The 20,092-nt window shown below is 37.7% G+C and overlaps 1 protein-coding gene across 4 annotated transcripts in view; it reads left to right on the forward strand.

Annotated features, from left to right (window-relative positions):
* ATRNL1 (attractin like 1) overlaps positions 1-20,092 on the forward strand; it is a 427,695-nt gene that overhangs the window by 328,049 nt on the left and 79,554 nt on the right. Inside the window, exon 28 of one of the 4 annotated variants that reach the window (XM_030276507.4) lies at positions 11,705-13,584. The exons of 2 other annotated variants lie outside the window; for them this stretch is intronic. In XM_030276507.4, coding sequence (XP_030132367.4) covers positions 11,705-11,764 — 60 coding nt within the window. In that variant the 3' untranslated portion in view covers positions 11,765-13,584. Of the gene's footprint in view, positions 1-11,704; positions 13,585-20,092 lie in introns of those variants that run through there. One more of the 4 variants, XM_030276509.4, reaches the window with a different exon arrangement.

The following is a 20,092-nucleotide window of genomic DNA, read 5'->3' on the forward strand; positions in this document are numbered from 1 at the left end:
AGTCTTCAGCTTTTACTGGTACTTATAGATTTTGATTTAATAGTCTTTTGAAAGTTGTTCAGTAAAGCAAATAGAGTTCTTGACGCTTCAAAGCGTATTTCCATTTTGCTCTGGAGCTCTTCTCTGAATGCACTGCAATTCTCCATTTTCTCTCTCCTTTGTGTGGACCAGTAGTGGTACCAAAGGATGGAATCTGAGAGTTGATCATAAACTGCTGTGGTTTTGTTAAGGCTTCATTCTTGGTAAGGTTCTGGTCAAAAATGATAACAATTTTACAAATCTGTGTAGAAGCATCCCTGCACTTGTCTGCTGCTGTTTCCCAGTCCCCCCATAGGAATGAATGCATTCTGTGTTTAGGTAGGACCTTGCTTTCAGCTGTGTTGTCATGCATACATTTTCCTTAATATTGTCTTGTACAGAGTGTCCATCAATGGTAAATAACAATTTCATACAGATCAATGTTATTTATAATCTGAAAGCTTTATTCGAAAGACTTTATTCCCATGTAATGATTAAAGTAATGGGTTTTATGTGCTCAAGTATCAGTTATAGGATGACAATAGAAATCATAGCTTTTACTTCATCAGAAATACAATTTGTTATAACTTGCCTGTATTTTGATGTATACTCCTACTTGGATCAGTCAATTCTGGTGCTGAACTGAAAGTAAGATCCACTCATAGGTTTTTAGTCATGTGCTAATGCCTTGCAACCTTGAAATATGAACTTTTTTGATCTGGTGTAATTCCAAATTTTTGTAGTTCTAATTTTGTAGCAGTTTAACTAATGAAATATGAACATATTTCTTTACAGAAAATATCTTCAAAACAGTTTCAAAACTGAAGGAGTAAGTAGTTTTTTCTAAGTTCCCAGCATACTGAGGGGGTGGAGAGTATATTTTAAATCTATTAAACTATTATATTGATTTACTAAATATAGATAATTTTCTTTTGACCTCTTTTGTGTGTTTATAATAAATTTATAAACTCTTAACCGAGTCTCCTGCTGGAAGGAAAATGTCAAATACCATATTTCCCTGTGCCTTTCAGCTATCAAACTCTTGCTGACAGGTGGGAATAACCATTTGATTCATGTCAGCACAGATTTGTGAGGTGTTAGCTTGGGTAATGATACTAAATTAAATCTCTGATTACCTCCTCATTTGTGTCACTGTAGCTGTGAATCCAGAAAATCCATTTAATGTTCTTGGGGAGGGAAATATCAGACTTAGAGAAGAGTTCTGAGTTGAAGTAAAATGTCATGTTATTAGTCTGACTTGAAGCTAGAGTTAAAATACTTCCTTGCTCATGAAGACATTTCTGATAAACAGTGGTGCTGCTGTAGTGCTGGTTATGTGCTGTTCAATTTTTAACTAGGTTGGTCAACATCTGTGTTCAGCCTGCAGCATCTTCCCAGTGGAAGCTCAGTCTGTAGCTCTAGGACAGGCTTAGTCCATGGATTACTTTTTGCTAACAGAAATGATTTATGGAAGCTCCCATAAGGAGAGAAGTCATGAGGCAAAGCACAGACAGCTTTTCATGCTGTAAGGGAGAAGATAGAAGGAAGAGTCTGACCTATTTTTGAGATGGCATTTCAAAGCTCTTGCTGTTGGACTTTTTTATTTTATTAAAATAATTTATGTTACAAAAGGAAAGATGAAAGGGCTTTCTAAATATTTTAGTTTATTGCTGCTTGTTTGCAAGTGTGGTTGATCTTCCTTGAAGTCAGATTACAGGAGAGTGTTAATACAGTAGTTATTTTGAAATGTGACCTGCCTTGACTAACAAGCATGCTGCACACTCATGTGAGGTACCTGCAGTAAGTGCATGAAGCTGGGAGGAACTTTTACACTCAGTAGTGTTTGACAGCTCTGAGTACAAGGTGCTGGGCTCTGTCAGATGCCTATTGCAGGTGTGCTGGAACATTGATTTGTTTGCAAAGAAAAAAGGCTGATCGTATATTGATTTGAAGGAATGTATATTTACAGTGGTAGGCATGGACTGACATGGTTCCTGGGTGTAAAGCTTTATGCAGATTAATAAACTCTTACGTTATTATGCCATCTCACTTTTTCGTTGTAGTGTAACTGCATGTTTGTACTCAGACATTGTAACTGAAGTTCAGTGACTGTTGAAAATCTGGAAGAGGAAGGTATTTCCATAAGTGTATTAAATTATTTCTGGCTGACAGCTTCCTCAGAGTCTTTAAGAAATTGATGTTTTCCATAATTTTTCGAAGGCTCCAATTAGACTCTTTGCTTAACTTTCCTTGTTCCCAGTTGCCATCAAATACCCTAGAACACTTCAGGGAGAGGATGGAGAAAGCGCAGGATGAACCAAACCCATCCTGTGGCCCGAACCAGAGACTTTTGTGTCCTTTCAGTCTGCTGTGAGCCTTCTCTGCATTTTCCTCTTCAGCATCTGGACATTAAACTGTCCAGGTGTGCTGAGGTGTATTAAGTACTTCCACAAAGTGTTTTGGCTGAGTCAGCCAGAAGCAGCAGAGGACACTACATCCATCCCATTGTTATTAAAAGCACAGACTCAAGTCTAATACTGCAGCAGTAGGCAGACATTTGTAATGAAACATGCTGCTAGTGGGAAGAACAGGGGTGTCTGGATGGTGAATAAAATTGCTAAATATTTTCCAAGTAGTCAATGGCAAATTTGAGTTACAGTCTGCTTTAAATTATTTACAGAAGAATTTAAATTTGCAAACTTATTACAGCAAACTGCTGCTTCTAACACTCAAGTTCTTGAAAATTCAATGCTAAAATGAGTTATTACGAGTTAGCTGTCTGAAATTAAATTAGGTGATAAACAATCCATTTCTCTGCAGTAAATTGGCATTCATGACAACTAGTTCTAGTATGCACCTGAACCCATTATTCTTGGTGCTTCATAAAGTTGCAATTGATAGCAATTTGTATTGACAGACTCTTATTGAATATAATTCTCAACAGAAACTAGTTAATCAATTAATTAATCTAGTGTTACTCAAGTTTGTTTTTATGTTGCTCCATCATTCAGAAAATTAACTGTTAACATTGTTTACAATTAATATAACTTAAACACTTTAGTTTTCATTGGCTGAATTACCAAGCTTAGACTAATTAAGTAAGCATTAAAGCTTTCTGAATTACTTGCAAAACTGAAAATTATGCATGCTAAATTGAAAAACACACAACAAAAACTGCTTCTATGATACATATCATTATGCAGGATTTCAAAACAGAATGTTTGGTCTTCCATTTCCTCTTGAAAGCTGCTTGGCTGCATGTGAAAAGTCCTAGCCTCTTCTGAAAAGACTTGAGGGAGTAATCATCAGCAATATTATGATGAAAAGCACCATCAAATCATGTTCTTGTAAGGCTATCTAATAACCATTTTCATTTTCCTTCACATTTAAATCAGTCTTTCTTAGAATTCAATGTTGCAGAGGAGCAAATCCATCCCACTGCCAGATGATTATGGACAGATGCTGTAAGAATGTGACTGCAGTGATGGTGCAGGGAATGCCAGGATCCACCAGCTTGGAGCCCCTTTGGAGTCACAGGGGCTTCCCTGGAGAGCGAGGTCCTGCTCACCTGCCTCTGACTGCAGCAGCAGAACCTACATTAACTATTCTGATTTGTGTTGACAAAAAGTTAATTGCATAATATCAAACCCTTAAATTCCATTAGATGCACTCTTGTCTTATTAAACATGAGTCCTGGCCCAGAGCCCTGCTTTGCCCATGTAAACACAGCATTCTTCTTGCAAATTGGGGGAATGGTCCTGACCACCTTTATATGATTAAAGGCCTTTCTTTCCTGGAAAAAAGTAGAACTTTCTGCTTCTGAGAAAGCTCTGGATTTAAAAACTAATATTAGTCCTGTCTAGGTGGCAATCATGAGGACTGTATGTTTTATTTAGGTCCATTGGTAACATTTGTGTATGGTTTTGTTTACCTCTGGTTTTCTTCAGCAGTTTGTACTGAGTGTCCTGGTTTTGAAAGCTTTTTCAAATACCTTAATGATGTATGAAGTGTGGTGGGTACATCTTTACTTGGTCACTGAATAACTGAATGCAGTACAAGAATTTTAACAGTGAAATGAGGTCATTTTCATCTTATGAGTCATGGTTTCAGGGAGGTGGAAGGCACACAGAAGTCATCCAAATGCCTGCTTGCTTCCTGTGGGATTGGCTGCAGGAGAAGCTGGAAGGAATCCTGGGCTTTGTATCCGAGCAAGAGGTGCTGTGGTAGCTGAACTGCCTCTGGAGGAATACCCCAAATGTCTTTTACTTTGTTGCTTCCTTACCTTGGAAACAATCAGGGATTCTCTCAAAATCACTCCTATTGTCTCCTAATTACTGTCTATGAGATTGAACCTGAAAGATGTTGGACGCATCTCTTTGATATACTATTATTAAGGTAGAGGATTTTTTCTTTTTCTACTAGATAATTTAATTGAAATCAGAATCTGACCTGTGGGGATGAAGGAAACCTAACATGAAATGCTGCAAAATTTCTGGTGCATACCTTTTTCAGACCCCTTTTAACACAGGAGGGCTAGGATGTGATAAATCAGTTTAGATACCAAAGAACTTGATTGGGATACTCAATTTTACTATAATAGCCTAATCTAAAATACTCAGTCCTTTTCAGCTCCTCTATACTCTTTTAAAATTGCTCCTAACAAGTACAATCTCTAAAAATGGGGCATTTGAGAGAAGTTAATGGTGCTATAGCTACTCAGGATAACCATTACCTAAGAGCAGCATGTGCTGCCTAAGCACAAGGCTGGATACAGTGAATAGTATCAAAGGTGTTCTCTGGCAACTTGGAGAGACTTGAAGAGAAAGAGGTATTTACCATTTGAGATGTGCAGTTAGGCAAAACCACAGGCTTAAAATAACCAACAATTTCATTGTAGAAAGAAATGCAAAGTGAAAGAGAGTCTAACCTAGATTTCAAGTTCCCTTCTGCTTAGATTTTGCATCAAGTTAAATTCCAGGAATTGGGACGTACCTTACTCTTAATTTCACTTTCAATATCAATTCTTTGATATTTTTATCAATGCTTATTCCACTTAGTTTGTTCAAAGACAATCTCATTACACTGATTCCCTCACCTCCTCTCAGAAATTTTCATGCAATTAAATGCTTGCCCTTAAGTTACCAAGTGTGATGATATAGTGCTGCAGTGAAATATGTATCCTGCATAACTTAAATTGCTGTGGAAGTTTGACTTGCCTTATTGATAAGTTAGATTTAAGTGCTCAGTGTGACCATTAGCAATTTCTCTGTAATTATGTGAAAAGTTAAAATAACATGAGGAAAGGAGACAGATTCAGACTTTTTAGTATGTCAAGGGACATGGAAGTGGTGAAAATAAGATTTCCCTAGTAAACTGGGAAGAAAAATTAAAATAGTTTTAATTCAGTCCATTTCTGTTCCTTGTCAACAATCTAATCACTTCAATATTTAACTGAATCTGCTGTTCTTTTTGGAGAGGAGGGGGACTGTATCTGAGTTTGGATAGATAGGGATAAACTGGCTGGGGTTTTGTTAGGGTTTTTGCTTGGTTTTGCTTTTTGTTGTTGTTTTTAAACACCACCACTACCCCCGCCAAGACTCCAGACTTTCTAGCCTGAGCTTGAGAAATCAAATGCTGTTGCTCAGACCACCTAACCCAACCTGCCTGCCAAGGAGAAGGCATGTCCCTGATACGTTCTTTGGCTCAATTTTGAATTTTGCCCATCTTTACCTGCTGCCAAGTCTCAATTCCGCTTTGGGAGAGGAAGCAGCAGTATTGGAATATCCTTGCAACTCTCTTTCATCCTGGCAAAGAGACACAGTTGACTCCATTAGTGATAAACGTTAGAACACTGTGTGCCTTTTACTTCAGAAGCTTTTGGCCTTCAAGGTTGCATATTTATTTCTAATCAATTAAGGAAAATTGAAAGAATCAGGGAAAACCATATATATTGCATGCAGAGATTATATAATTTATTGTGTCTTTTATTTACTAGGGTAGTCGGAATACATGTACAAAGACAAAAAGCTTGCTGCCATTTATCATTCACTGCCAAATTAGTCTCTGCAAATAAAGCAACTGGGGGAAAGCAACTTGATGGACAGGGAAGAATCCAGCTAAAAATGACTTCCCTTGGGGAAAAAAAAATACTGGTAACAAAGATCGTTTTTCGGTTCTTAATTGTGGCTCAAGTTTTGTGATGCACAGCATCACAAATGGCAAATCTACTTCCTGAAATATTGGCACGGGGAGCAATCAGACTGGTGACTGGGAGAAGGCATAGAATAAAAATAACATTGAGAGCAGTGGATTATCTTAATAAAAGCATATGCAGTCATAAGGAAAGGTCTTGTGCTTTGAATTAAATTAGTGCTTGTAAGGTTACTGACCCCCTACTAAGTGAAAATGTTCTGTCTTCTCTGTGATGTCCCCATTTTTAAGCAGACTTTCTGCTGCAGGATGAAAGGATAGGTGGGTACCTTAAAGTTTGCAACACCTTCCTTAGTTCCATCATCTTATTTTATGTTCTTGTATTTACGCCAGACCAGAATCTGACTCCAAATTCTCACCTTATTTAAATGAGGAATAGTTTCTTCCCACCCTAAGAGTGCTATATAAGCACAAACATTTTCAAGAAATAACATCTCAAAGTACAGAACTACTTTCTTCATGTTGTGTTATCTGACCTTTCATTAGCATGCCAGTTTAATTAATGGTGCATAATTGCATCCCACTGCTGACAAAAAGCTGCAATGTGGTTTGCTTTTGTTAGTCAAGGCCAATTATCTGTAAAGTCACCCTTTTGAATTTTCTACAATCAGTCATCACCAGTGTATGTAAAAAAAAAAAAAAAGCTATTTCATCAAAAGGTGGAATTCTCTCACCCCACAGTTGTGTACATAAATACAGCAGTGTCCTTTCTGTCATCATTTTTTTACCTCAAGTAAGTGGTGATTGACAAAGACTCACTGGAGTAGGGTATTGAATCTTCCTAGAGAAACTGTTCTCTCTAAATTTGAAATCTCAAATTACTGCTATGTGAGTTTCTTCTTTTAATTAAGGTATTTCTCAATGGGAAAAAAATGTGTTGTGTTCCTACAAGAACTTGACTTTTTGTTCCTGCATATATCAACTCTCATTTTTGATGGAAGCCTAAATTTTTTCTGGATGTCAGGATTTATCTTTAAATACACATCAAGCCTTTTTACTCAAGAAACAATGAGCATTTTCTGGTCTAAAAAGCTTGATGCAAGATAAGGAAAAGTATCGCTTCTATCATATAGTTTACTTGAAAACTGTTATTCTTAACAGATCATTTTGACTTACCGAACTGGTTTAATTTACATTCAAATTTAAAAATAAACCACAGAATTTTAGTAAGGTGGGTAGATAATTGTAACTGTGATATTGTTGAGATCATTACTAGCTGTGTATGTGTATAAGATTTGGCAGCATTTTCAATTTAAAAACATCATTTCTCTTTATTCCTTTATAACAGTGTTATCTTTTTAAAGATAAAGAGCTGAAAAGAAAAGGCTATAGATAAAGAAAAGCTTGGACTTTAGAAAAGTTGAACATTCTTAGAAGTGGATGATGTGTCAGAAGTGGTCTTTTAAAAATAAGTCTGTATCTGTATTTTGTGCAGGGTAAAATACAGAACACCTTAAAGTACAGCTGCAGAAATGTTAGATCTTAATGAAAGTGATTGAAAGACTTCTACAGTCACTGTCAGTCTGTGACCTGCTCAGATTCTAAGCAGAGCAATGATCACAATTGATCATCCGTCCTTGAAATGAATACAGTAAATTCAGGTGTGGGATGTGATCTAGTGAGGGAATGTGGTACTTTTGTTCTTCTCAAATAAAAGTGAGCAATATAATCTGACTGCAAGAAAGATCTATACCCCTCAGCAGAAGAACACATCAAAGCTTTTTATGGCCAGTACACTTAATTGGACTATTCTAAAAATCTGTATATCAGTCAACAGGAAAGTCTGTACTTTAGCAATATAATAAGTGGTGAAAAGTGTAAGTTTGGGTATTTGATCCTCTGTAAAACATTTTTAGTCTCCTTAACTACTAAAAAACCATAATGGAAGTTCATTTAAGCAACAGAGCACTGGAGTGTTTAAATTACTCATCACATGGGAGCAGTAAGAGGACTCCCACTGTCAGCCTGCTTGCAAAACTGCTTGCATGCTTTCCTTCATTTCCTCTTCCTACACCTTTCTAGCACTTGGGTGGATGTTGCATGTGCCCTTGTGAGCCGTGGGGTGAGGCACAAGGGTGTCTGGCAGTTCAGTAACACAAGCTGTGTAAAAAGCTTGCTCTGTGGCGCTGTGACATCTTGTGAAAGAGTTATCAAAGCCTCTGCTGCTCTTAACCAAATATGACAATAGGCAAATGTCCCAGTGCTGAAAACGCTGGAGTCAAAGCAAGGCCCTAGAGCAGGTCAATTATTTCAATTATCTGGCACTCGTGATGAAAAACAGCAGCAGCCTTCAGGAAATATGCAAGAGTCTGGTGACTGCTTGATCAGTTATGACAGTGGCTGCCAAATATCACGTCCCATCAGGTTTTTGCAAAAGGAAAGCTTGGAGCAGGTGAAATATTTTTAGCTCTGCTCCATCACAGCAGAGTTCTCAGGAGATCCAACAGGCCACCATATGCTCAGGTATGGTATCAGTGGCAAAAATCACATGGCAATAAGTAATCACAAGGTAGGCAGAGGGGGAGTGCATGGAGCAGATGGATTGCTTCAATTATTTGGGCCCCTTGATGAATAAGAACTGCCATCAACAGATCCTGTGGCTGGCAAGTAATAACTGCACTGCTACAACATAACTTAAAAATCTGGTGTGGTTTAAGTATTTCAACAGCTGTAAAGCTCAGATTTGTCTTAGCACTGGCTTGACCCACAGCCACTTCCAGTGCTGAAAGGGGAACACTGAGAAAATTGCCTGTGAGTGCTTCCAAGTACCTCGTGGTGTGTCACAGTTTGTTTTTGCACTGCAGAGAGAACTCTGACCCAGCACCAAGCTTGTTGTTGGCACCTTTTGATTTTATTGTTTTTCAGAAGTCAGCTGGGCAAAACTAAGGACTATTTAATGTCAGTGCCAGGACAGAAACCAACAGCTTTGATCTGGTTATAAATAAATTTAGCAAGGCCTCAGCATCCAGAAAATGATGCTTCCTTGTATGTTATACTAGGTTCAAGATCTGCTAGTCCTGAAATTTGTTGTGAAAAAATTATTTAAGAGCATGCTCTCTCATTTTGCCTTCAGTCTTCCTATGGCCTGTTGCTAACACAATCTAATTTCTCTTTTTACATTTATTTTGATGTTAAAACAAGCTTATGATTTTTGGTATTACAATAAGATATGTGGTACTTTATATGCCCTTTCAGCTAGAAGTTTTTTATTGACTCTGATGCACAGAAATCTAGTTTACACATTAAAAGCTAAGGAACAAAGAATGCTAAAGAATTAATAAGCCTTAAAAACCAAATCCCATTTGAGTCTTATCAAATCTAAAATCTGATATCTGTTTTGGTTGAGCCTTGAAGGCAAAATAAAGAGTCAGTAGGAAGCTTCTGTTTGAGCTAATATGACTTGTTAACATCTTTCAAAAAGTTAATGTTATAAAATATTTGATTTCTAAACCCTTCAGTGCCTTTAAATTCACCTCAGCACCTTTATCCTCATCATCATCTTGCTTTAACATAATGAGGGATATTGATTACATTCCATCCAAAGAAGAATCATAATAAATATCCTTTATCTGATCTATCTATTCCCCACTGCAGGGGAAATGGCTTCTAATTTGAGATCAAGAAATTACTTTTGATAGGAACAAATATCACAAACTGATGCAGAATTTTGTGTTTTTTCTCGATTTCTTACTGGTTTGAAATCTGCTAAGTACCAAACACTTGTCACTGCTGGTCATTGCCACCCAAAATTGTCTGGAAGTTACTAAGATAACCTTCCTGCTTGCTTTTACATCTTCAGCGTAATGAGTGGCATTTTAATGGCATTCAAATGTTACCTCTTGAGATCAGATTTCCTTCTTTTTTCTTTCCTTTCTTTAATATTCTGACCAAACAGAGTATTTGAGTGTTAACTCAGAATAGTTCAAAATTCAAGCTCTTACACAGCTCTTCTGTTCAGATCAGGTTTGTGTCTGCCCCTGTGAGTCAGAATGCTAATAGCTGCACAGCTGCCTTGAAAATAGAAGACTTTAAAATATTAGGGTTGAATGATACTTTTTCTCACTTGTGATTCACTTAGCTAAGACAGAAGCATGTTTCATGCTTTTCTTGTCAAAAAACTTGAAATTTGCTTGAAGTTTGCTCATCAAAACTTGAAATTTGCTTTGGAGTGAGTTTTTTAAATAGAAGTCCTTCAGAAACTACAGATACAGTAGTAATAAAACTAATTATTTCAAGTGTTGTAAAAAATAGTGAAAACTGACAGCATTGCATTTAAAGAAAATGTTTTATGGTGTTTTGTTTATGTTTTAAAAATATGCTGAAGATTGACTCTCCTCTAGTTAGGTCTTTTCATGCTGTTAGAACAAGGCACAGTTGACCCTTTATTCTAGAAACAGTTTGTGACTGAGTCTGGCAGGGTGGTGCAATAACAGAAGCTTGGTAACATCCAGAAAAGAAGAAATAAAACTGAAGTTACAATGGCTTTAGGTGAAAGAGGGATGGGAAGAGAAGTGAAGAATAAAATAATAAATAAAACAAAGAACTGGAGCTGACTGTGGGGAATTAGGCCAAAAAGGGTGAGGAGATCTCAAATGGGCAGTGAGACTCTGGAGACCAAAACTGAGTTGTGAGTGATGCAGAGAGGAAGGTCAAGACTAAAATCTTAAAGGGTCTCTGGAATTAAAAAGAAGAGTAGCAGGGACAAGCTACCTGAAGACAAAAACAACATAAGGAAGAAAGGAAGAGGTGAATAGATGTCTCTGGAAAAATATTTTTTTAAAAGGACAGAAAGGATTGGAAAACATATAGAAAAGAAAGGAATTTGGAGGAAATATTAGTGAGCTAGATGATTTGGAATAACAGTGGACAGGTGAAAGAATGGTATTTGTTTGCAAGCTAACCGAGATTAGCTTGCACCTTTTTTATTTTAGACAATCACAAGTTAACAATTGCAGGAGTTTTTGCTTTGTGTTCTGTGGCATTATCATGCCCCTTTAAATAACTGGCTTGTTTCATCCCTGAGGAAACTTTGCTTCTCCCTACTCAGGTAAAGCAATTTAAGTGGATACAGAACCTCCTCATATTCTAGAGTTTTATATTCAAAGTACTTTGTAGTTGTGGAATATACTGATAGGAACTTTTATCACAATTCTTATCCCCTTAGAAATATTGTCCCAGGAAAGCCAACAGGTAGTATTTTTAAACAGCTGTCAGCAGAGGGGAAAAATATTGTGTTTATATGTGTGGTTTTTCAGAAAGCCTATTTCACCTTGGGAGCACTTAGCTAGAGAGTTGACCAAAACTGAACCTCCAAAAACCATAGAAAAATGTTTCAGTGTACTGTGGTTTTAATCGAAATGCCTCTGCATCCATTTTTCACCTTTGACACAATGCTCTCATACAGTGGTCCTAGAGATAAAGCCATTGAAGATTGTATTTGAAGGAATGAAGATAGTTTTTATTGGTGTTCTTTTAGGATCGGCCACAAGGACTGAATAATGCTCCCAAAGAAATACGTTTGGATGAAGATGACTGAACATGCAGATCCAAAGGCCTTTTAGGATATGGTGAACCTTTGGCCTTGGATGAAGAATGTTCTTGGATGAAAGAACTCCAGCTGAAAGACTTTGTCTTTGCCTTTTGCCTTGCAAAGATATGAAAGACAGAAAGGAAGCAAAGATTTGCAGCTGAATTCTTGCAGGGTGCAGTTAAGTGGCTGACACTGGCACGCAGCCAGCCTCCCTCAGTACTGTGGAATGTCATGTTCTTGTACCCCTTACCTGTCTCATGGGACTCCCCAAAAGCCTCACACACATTTTAGGTTTTTTGCTTTCTTTTTGCAAGTTATATCCGTAAATTTTAATTACAGTTTCTACAATGATGTTAGCACCTCTGGGGTTTCTGTATGTCATGTGTAGCCCTAAAATGCAGAAAATACTTATTTATGCTTGGTTGATCAGGTTGTACCATGCTTGTACCTGCAACTGAACAGGCAGTTAACTAATAATCTTAGCTTTTCTTCATGGCTAATGACTTGCCTAAGTTTAAAATGGCAAGAGTTCAGTGCCTCAGTCAATGAGCTGACATTCACAATGTGGTCAGCCACGGCTGCCTGGGCATTCAAACAGATTTCTTCCTTGAACCTCGGTGTTAAGTCAATAGGAGGATATTTTTGTACATTTCCTTACTAAATTTTCAATACTAGAAACTTGATTATACATGTAATTATTTCACCTCTTGAAGTGTCCTTATTTTCACTTTATAATAAATTGCAGCTCTGTTAGACCAGTTATGTTTAATATCTTAGAATGACTTGAACCACAGTGTTTGCTAAGGTTGACCTTCAGAGTGTGTCTGTATAAAGACACGTTGCCTAACCACATTGGTTACCTAAGTAATTCTGCTAATGTGTAAAAAAAATTACTGCATACAGAAAAATACTGTACCAAAGTTGAGTCTTTCCTAGAATCAATCCATGTGGGGAGAGGTTTGGTGATTTTCACTGTCCTGGGTAGCTGTGTAATTCTCCTGTTGTCATACCAAACCCTGCATCACAGTACCTTTTGTGCCATCTGGGCTTGCTTAGTAAGTGTGCAAGAATTTACATTATCTCTGTTCTAAATGTGACCCCAAGCCCATGTAGTCACCACAATTCTCAAAGGACAGACCTGAACAGAAACTCTTTCATCAAAAAGTGCATCCTCCTTCAGGGTAGCTTAGGTGAGCCTAGATTCTCAGACAAGGACATATTAATTCTCCTGAATATGCTCTGCCATTTAGAGTTTTTCTTCATCAGCTATTTTTTTATTTTCCTTCCAGCTGGTCTAGCTTTACAAATGCTGTTCTAGAAGCTGTTTTTAGCCAAGGAGACTTTTCATATGATGATATGGACAACTGCCTTTTAACAGCCCTTAGCTTTTTACCTGAAGAGCTGGGAGGCCTGAGTTCAACTTGTGGCTTTGCTTGCTTTTCTCCTCGTGTCTCCCTGTGTCTCTTCCTCTCTCCCCTTTCTGACCTTAACTCTTCATACAAATTGTGCATGGCTACTGGAAATGCCAGTTACTGCAGATTCTCTTTGCTGGGTCGGATATTACAAAATAATTCCTGCTGATATACATGTGTTTGTGTGTTTATGTTTATACATATGACATACACATGTTTGTGTGTGCAAATTGTTAACATAAGCTGCTACCAGCTTGTAAAAATGCATTGAGTCTATTGGAATGTGTGTATACTTAAAGAAAGCTAGAACATGAGATACCTAGGTGCTGGACAGTTAAACTGCATTGTTTATCATTGGTTATTAATGTATTGATGCTGTTTTCTTACTGACCAAATAAAAGAATCACTTACCAATGCTTTGCTATTGAGTAGTGTGCGTGTGGCAAAGAGGACCGGGGTATTTCTCAAATAGAAGACAAAATACCAGGAGATATATCTAGCTTGACCAAAGCAATGTGTTTTTACAGTGATCATGCCCAAAACCAAGCCAGTCATGGATTAATTTGAAATATCTATGTGAACTTAAGTTCTCTTCTCCATTGACCACCTTTAAAATAGGGCAGCATTTCCGATTTTGAAAATTTCATCCATGTCAGATAATGTTTTTATGTGGCTTCGCAGCTTTTCCTAAGACTGGGCCTTCCTCTATTTCTGGGCCATCAGAGGAGTATTTGCTCTTTTTACAGAGTGATTTGTTATGTGGTTGTAGTGGACACTTTGCTGAAGATATGAAGTGGAGAAGTTTTCTGGTCAGGTATGTGGCTTTCAGTTTAGCTTAGTGCTTGTTCCTCTGATCCTGGAGCTACCATGCTCTGTTGAATATGTTTATAACAGTCAGAATTAGACCACAAGATTTTTCCTTTTTCACATGTTTTCCAAGTATTTCTCATATCCTTTTTTTAAGCATCAGTAGTACTATTCTGTTGGCAAAATAGTGTTGTGTATTTGCCTCCTTGGTCACTTGTGTAGCTTCATCTCACTTGCATAGAAATTCCCATGCTTATTTACTACTACTCTATATAATCAAGAGTACTGTAAATCCATGATATAATTCTGAAAGAACATTAGAGAATTCCTAGATAATCTTGCATGTGAGTATTTCCCCTTCTATTTCCCATTTTGTGGACGTGCTCAGAAGTTCTTTATTTCAATCAGCTCTGATAGGTCTGTCTTCACATAGAAAGGACATGATAAAAAGGTCTTCTACTAGATCCTGGTTTGTTTCTTTTTTCTTTGTTTGGGTGGGGTTGGATTTTTTTGGTTTTGGTTTTTGTTTGTTTGTTTGTTTGGTTTTTTGTTTGTTTTTTTTTGCTTACTTTTTTCTTGTGGGGGGTTGTGGGTATGTAAAGAATCTCCCTTTTAACTTCCTTTAAATCTGAACTTCTGTGCTTGAGTCCTGGTTAGGAGATGATGCAAGATGTGACTTACTCATTTTTTGTCTAAAAACATTGAGCCAACCTTAAACAAATCTATATGGGGGCATTTTTTTACTCCTTTATTTTCTTCTGTTTGCTTTTGTTTCTCAAAGAAAAGCACAAGGGGTGACATATCTACTCCACACAGAGTAGATGCTTGGTATTGGGGATTCATTTATCATGAAGACAAAACATAACAAGATCCTGAGGCTGAGCCTGAAAGTCAGAGAATTTGATCAGGAAAGATGACGCACATTTTCAGAATCCAAAGTATTTTATTATTGGAGTGCATCATTCAGGGAATATGATAGATTTTCCATTAGTGGAAGTCTTTGATCAAAACTGCATCTCTTTCTAAAAGAGGAGCTACTTCAAGAGCAAACAGCTGAGCTTGATGCAGAAATTATTGAATGAGGGTGATTTGCTCTTTTCTTTATGCAGGATGAGTCAGATATGGGTGCCATAATACCACAAGTAGTAGTAGTTACTGTGTAAAAGTAAGATTAGACATTTTCTACAGAGGTGGCACTTGGAAAAAAATGTTAAACTAGAGCCTAAAGCTACTGCATCTCGTGCTGCTGGCATCAGAGGATGTGTATGACAAATGATAAAGTTAATTTTAAGGGTAACCTTGTGTGCATGTGATCTCAGTAATGTCTGATGAAGCAGACAGATGCCTTTGTAAAGGCTGAAGATTTGGAAAAAAATTGCAACAGCTTTTGTCTTCACAGGTCAGAACTATGTGTTCACAGGGTGATGTTACTGTGGAATTTCTTCATTGGTGGCTGAAACAGTTACCCAGAAAGACTTGGGAGGTCTAGGTCATTTTCAGGTTTAAACTGAAGGGTTTAACTGTGTCAGGAGAGGGACACAGCTATCATGACAATGTCTGTGTTGTGAGTATGACACAGTCCCTTACTTGGTGCTGGGGCACTGTAGTTGCCAGTGGTCAGAAGTGCAGCAGGAGAAAAAATCCTGGCAGATTGGAAATCAGGGTACCAACCTCTGCTGGCAAGCAGAGATTTTGCTTCCGGAGCTATTTTTTTAGGGGAGGTTAATTTGGGGTTTTTTGTTGGTTTTTCTTTTGTTTCAGTGTTTGGTGTGGAGGAAGTTGCTCCCCAGGCTTGGGCCATACTTTTTCTGAAGTGACAGCTGAGACCTACAGCTGTGGCACCCAGGCTCCAAGAAAAGGCTAAATTGCCTGGATTTCAGCTGGATGTGTTCCCTGGATTCCCACTAAGTAGAACTCTGCTATCACATGATGCCTGTTGCAGGATTTGCTGACAGCATCATCACCACTGCTGGATTACAAGCATGTTATAGCCCAGGACCCTGCATGAGCTTAATGCTGGTCAGAACAGCTCCCTTTGGAAATTAAGGTTTTAAATTAGCTAAATTACAGAATCAATCTTGCAAACTGAGATGTCTTATGAATGTTTGTGTGTGATCACAGCCTTCCCATTATTGCATCTTATTCTTCATAGTTCTTTTTACTGGACATAGTTAATGAGAATCTTTCTGTACTACAGAGACTGCCTCATAAATTAGGCTATTTCCAAATTGTTGTGCATTTTACAGTTATCCATATAATTTCCAGTTTTCTGCAATTGCAGAGATGGTCTAGAGGTGTTTTTCTGCTCTGGGTAGTAATTATTTTTAGTTCCTGGGAGAGGGGTATGTAGTGGTCACTGATCCCCCAGATCTTGCTTACCTTGCCTTTCCTTTTTTTTTTTTTTTTTTTTTTTTTTTTTTTTTTTTTTATTCTCGTTTGTGTGTCTGACCTGTGCAGAGACAACTGAAATTGGAAAAGTTTTGCATTGATCTTTTGTCCTTCTGGAACAGAAAGCCTTTTTAGGCTTCAGAGATGAAGTTTTAGTATGTTATAGGCCTTTCCCTTAACCCTCTTTTATGATTTTGACCTCATTTAATTAAAATCTTTGGGTTGAGTTTTTAAACAGTGCTGTTATTTACCCCACATTTCTTAAGCTTCACTTTTCCAGCATCCTTTTTTTATAAGAGATATCAGAGAAATCAAGGTTATAACTTTGTAAGAATCTCTTGTCCTACTAGATCTCTTTTCCTTCCTAAGGAAGTTGGAACTTGCTTTTACTGTGTGTATTTTTATTGTGGAAGTCTGTTACTGTAAATGTGGCCACATTATAAACTTTTATTGATAAATGTCCAATACCCCTCCTTCTGATAGGAGCAGCCACTGTGCTTTCATGAGCTGCTCTTGCTGCGTGATGTGGAAGGAAGGGGAGAGAGGAAAAGAGCAAGAGGATCTGCAGGGGATAATTTTCCTTTGGGATTTAGGGAAAGATTTTCCTTCATCACATTAACAGGTGTGTTTCAAGAGCTTGGGAGAGGCAATTTGCTCCTGCAGAGTTTCTGCAGGCAAAGCATGAACTGTGAAAGGCTCTTAACACCAGGACCAAACAAGGCAGCTCTGCCAGTCTCCTTGTCCCTTTCTTCTATTGTCCCCTGTGGTCCTGGCATGTCACAGCCAGCTTTGAAGGCAAAGCCTTTTAGGTGTATGAGACCAGGCTGCAGCTCTGGAACTGGCCTGTAATTCTTCTCCTTTGTGCATTGAGCTTGGTAACAAGCCATGCTCCCTCCTCGTTATTGAAATGTCACATTTTGACACTTCTCCTTTCTATGAACTTTCATATTCTGTTGCTCTTCAACAATGCTTCAAAAATCTTTAAGCTCCCTTCCAACCCCTTAATGCTGTATGAGAAGTTCTTAGCTGTGGTAAAGTAGGTGTGTGCTTCAGAGCCTTACAGCTGACTTTGTGTCGTTCCTTGCTAGCAAGACGGGTGAAGTGTAGCTTTTAAAAGAGCAGAAGTCAAACTTGAATATTTCTTTTTTTTTCCCCCAGATATATTTAAGTGTTCAGTGTTACAGTTTAGTGTCACCTGGAAGTTTTGCATGGGGCCTTGGAGGGCACTATGTAGTTCACATGAAATTTTGGGCAAAGCGTATGTCCACATAAATTCTATCCCGACTTTTCCATGGAAGTTTTTACCAAATTTTCAGGAATTGCTCTAGCAATTTAAGCATTACTTTTGAATATTCTGAAGTGAGATGCCAGGGGAAGACCTTGTGTTATTTTATGTCTTAACTTATGTCTTAGTTCTTGCATAGCAGGATCTTTATAGATGTGAGTATGAAAACAAGATGTCAAGTGCTTTAATGACCATGACTTAGCAGATGTTACTTTTCTTCCCTCAAGAAAACCACCTTCAAAATTCATTGTTCAGACTGAAATGCAAGAATTTTTGTGATCCTTTTTTTTTTCCTCCATTTTTCTCCTTCATCTCCTCACCCCCACCCCACCCCCCAAGATTTCATTGCCCTCTCCCAGGAATATTTACTTTGTGAAAATATCCACAAGAAGAGGGGCTAAAATTGGTAGTCAAGTGATTGGCTTCATTTTGTACCAAGTCATACACAATTTCGTTTTCAGATAACACAAGAAAAACCACCAACAAGCCCAAAATGCAATATAAGTTGTCAAAAAGCTGACAGTCTAAATACCAGAAAATATTAACATCTATTGTCAAGAAAAATACAAAGTATGAATCACTCCATCTCCGTGACACGTTTCAAAACTGCTACACACAGCACAAACTATAGTGTTTGATGCTATCAGGGATAATAGTGCTTGAGAGTTCCTCCCTGAGCACCAAGCCTTGCTACTAAAATGGTTCAATTGTCTTGGCTTACACTCTAGAGCTGCAGAAAAAAAAAATACCAAGATTTTCTGAGGTCATCTTTGCTAAAAATGAAAGCTGATAAAGAATCATTTTTAATAACTTCAATCAGAGGGGGGATAGTTTCTTTTTTTTTTTGGTATTACATTATTATTGTAAAACAAAAGATATGTCTACATTTAAAATTTTTATTTATTTTCTTGGTATCTTGCAGAATATTTCTAATCTGATACGACCTTTTTTATTAGTTCAGTTATATGCTACACAATTTAATTTTAATTCCTATTTTAATTCCTTCTGTTGTCAGGTTCCTGATAGGCACATCAGGAATGATTCCTGTGCTCAGCAGCCATCTCAGTCCCAAACAGAGGAGTCAGAAATATGTCAAGGAAGGCTAAAATATAAAAAACTTGCCTGAAAGGCTTATGAGGAATTGTCCTCCTTTAGCAAAGCCATCACCTTTGATTTTTCTTGCATTGCCCCAAGCTGGGGCTGTCCTGTGCTTTGAGCAGGGGCAGAAACAGCTTCAGGGAGAACTGGAGGACATGAAAGTTTTTCTCTAAGTGGCCCCTTGCAGTCAGCACCTTGTTTCAGTTCCAGGGAGAGCAGTGAGACATGAGTATCCAGAGTGGCTCCTCTGGTATATTCTGGAGCAGAACAGTTCTATTTGGCAATACTGAAAGAAATAAAAAATTAGTTGTAAAGATTTGTGTAGGGAAATCACTGTTATCTCTGAGAACACTATTCAAAAGAGAAATATCCCAACACTGGAAAATTATAAATTATATTGGGGGGGGGGGGGGGGAGGGTGGTGGGAGGAGATTTGTTTTATCTTCTCGAACTCTGTCAGGCACAATGCTGTGACTGCTTCTCTGTGATTTAACTTGTTTAAAAAAAAAATTCTCATTTCGGTGCATGTTTGGTGGTTTTTTTATGTGGTGTTTGTAGTTAGGTTTATGGAGAATGTTTTAGGATATTTTTGGTGGAGTTTTTGTGGTTTTTTTCTTTTTTTTTTCCAGGGAGGATGTGTTATTTGGCTTGTTTTGTCAAAGGAAAAAAATCATAATTCATTTTCTCTCTAGGGAAATTCAGACCTAGTAATAGGGAATGCACTGTGACAATAATTCTTTATTTATTCTATTTATTATTAATATAGAAGAAAGAAATGTAATTTCTGCTTTTAGTGCTGACTTTTACCCTAACTGCAGGTGTACAGTTCCTGCCTCTGTAATGAAAAGTTAGACAGAAGAATCTCTGGGAAGGGTGGTTGCAAAACCCCTGTGGTTACTGAATGCTGAAATGCAAGAGGGAGGAGAGGGTATAGAACATCATAAGGCCTGTTATAAATATCTTATCCTACCTGAAAAATAAGACAAATTATTTGTAAATCAAAAGAGAGAACACAGATCCTTATCTAGGTTGCCTGGCATACAGAATGTGTCTTTGAGGATGGAAAGGTCATTGTAAAAGCACTTTCAAAATAGACGGGCATGGTTTCTGTGTCTCTGGTGTTAGCTGCACTATTAAAAAACAAAACCAAAAAAGTTCTTTTAAATTATGTTCTGTTTAGGTTGTTTTCATTATTACAATGTCCCAATTGCCTCCAGCTGTTCATTAAGGAATGCAAATAGTGTTCAACTTGTAGTTTGTTCTTTTGACCCTGCACATACAAAGCCTCTGAAAAGGATGGTAAGGAACCGATTCTGTTCAGTTTTGCATTTTCACCAACCGGAT

The sequence above is a fragment of the Taeniopygia guttata genome, chromosome 6, assembly GCF_048771995.1.
Source record: "Taeniopygia guttata chromosome 6, bTaeGut7.mat, whole genome shotgun sequence".
In the NCBI taxonomy this organism is placed as follows: Eukaryota; Metazoa; Chordata; class Aves; order Passeriformes; family Estrildidae; genus Taeniopygia; species Taeniopygia guttata.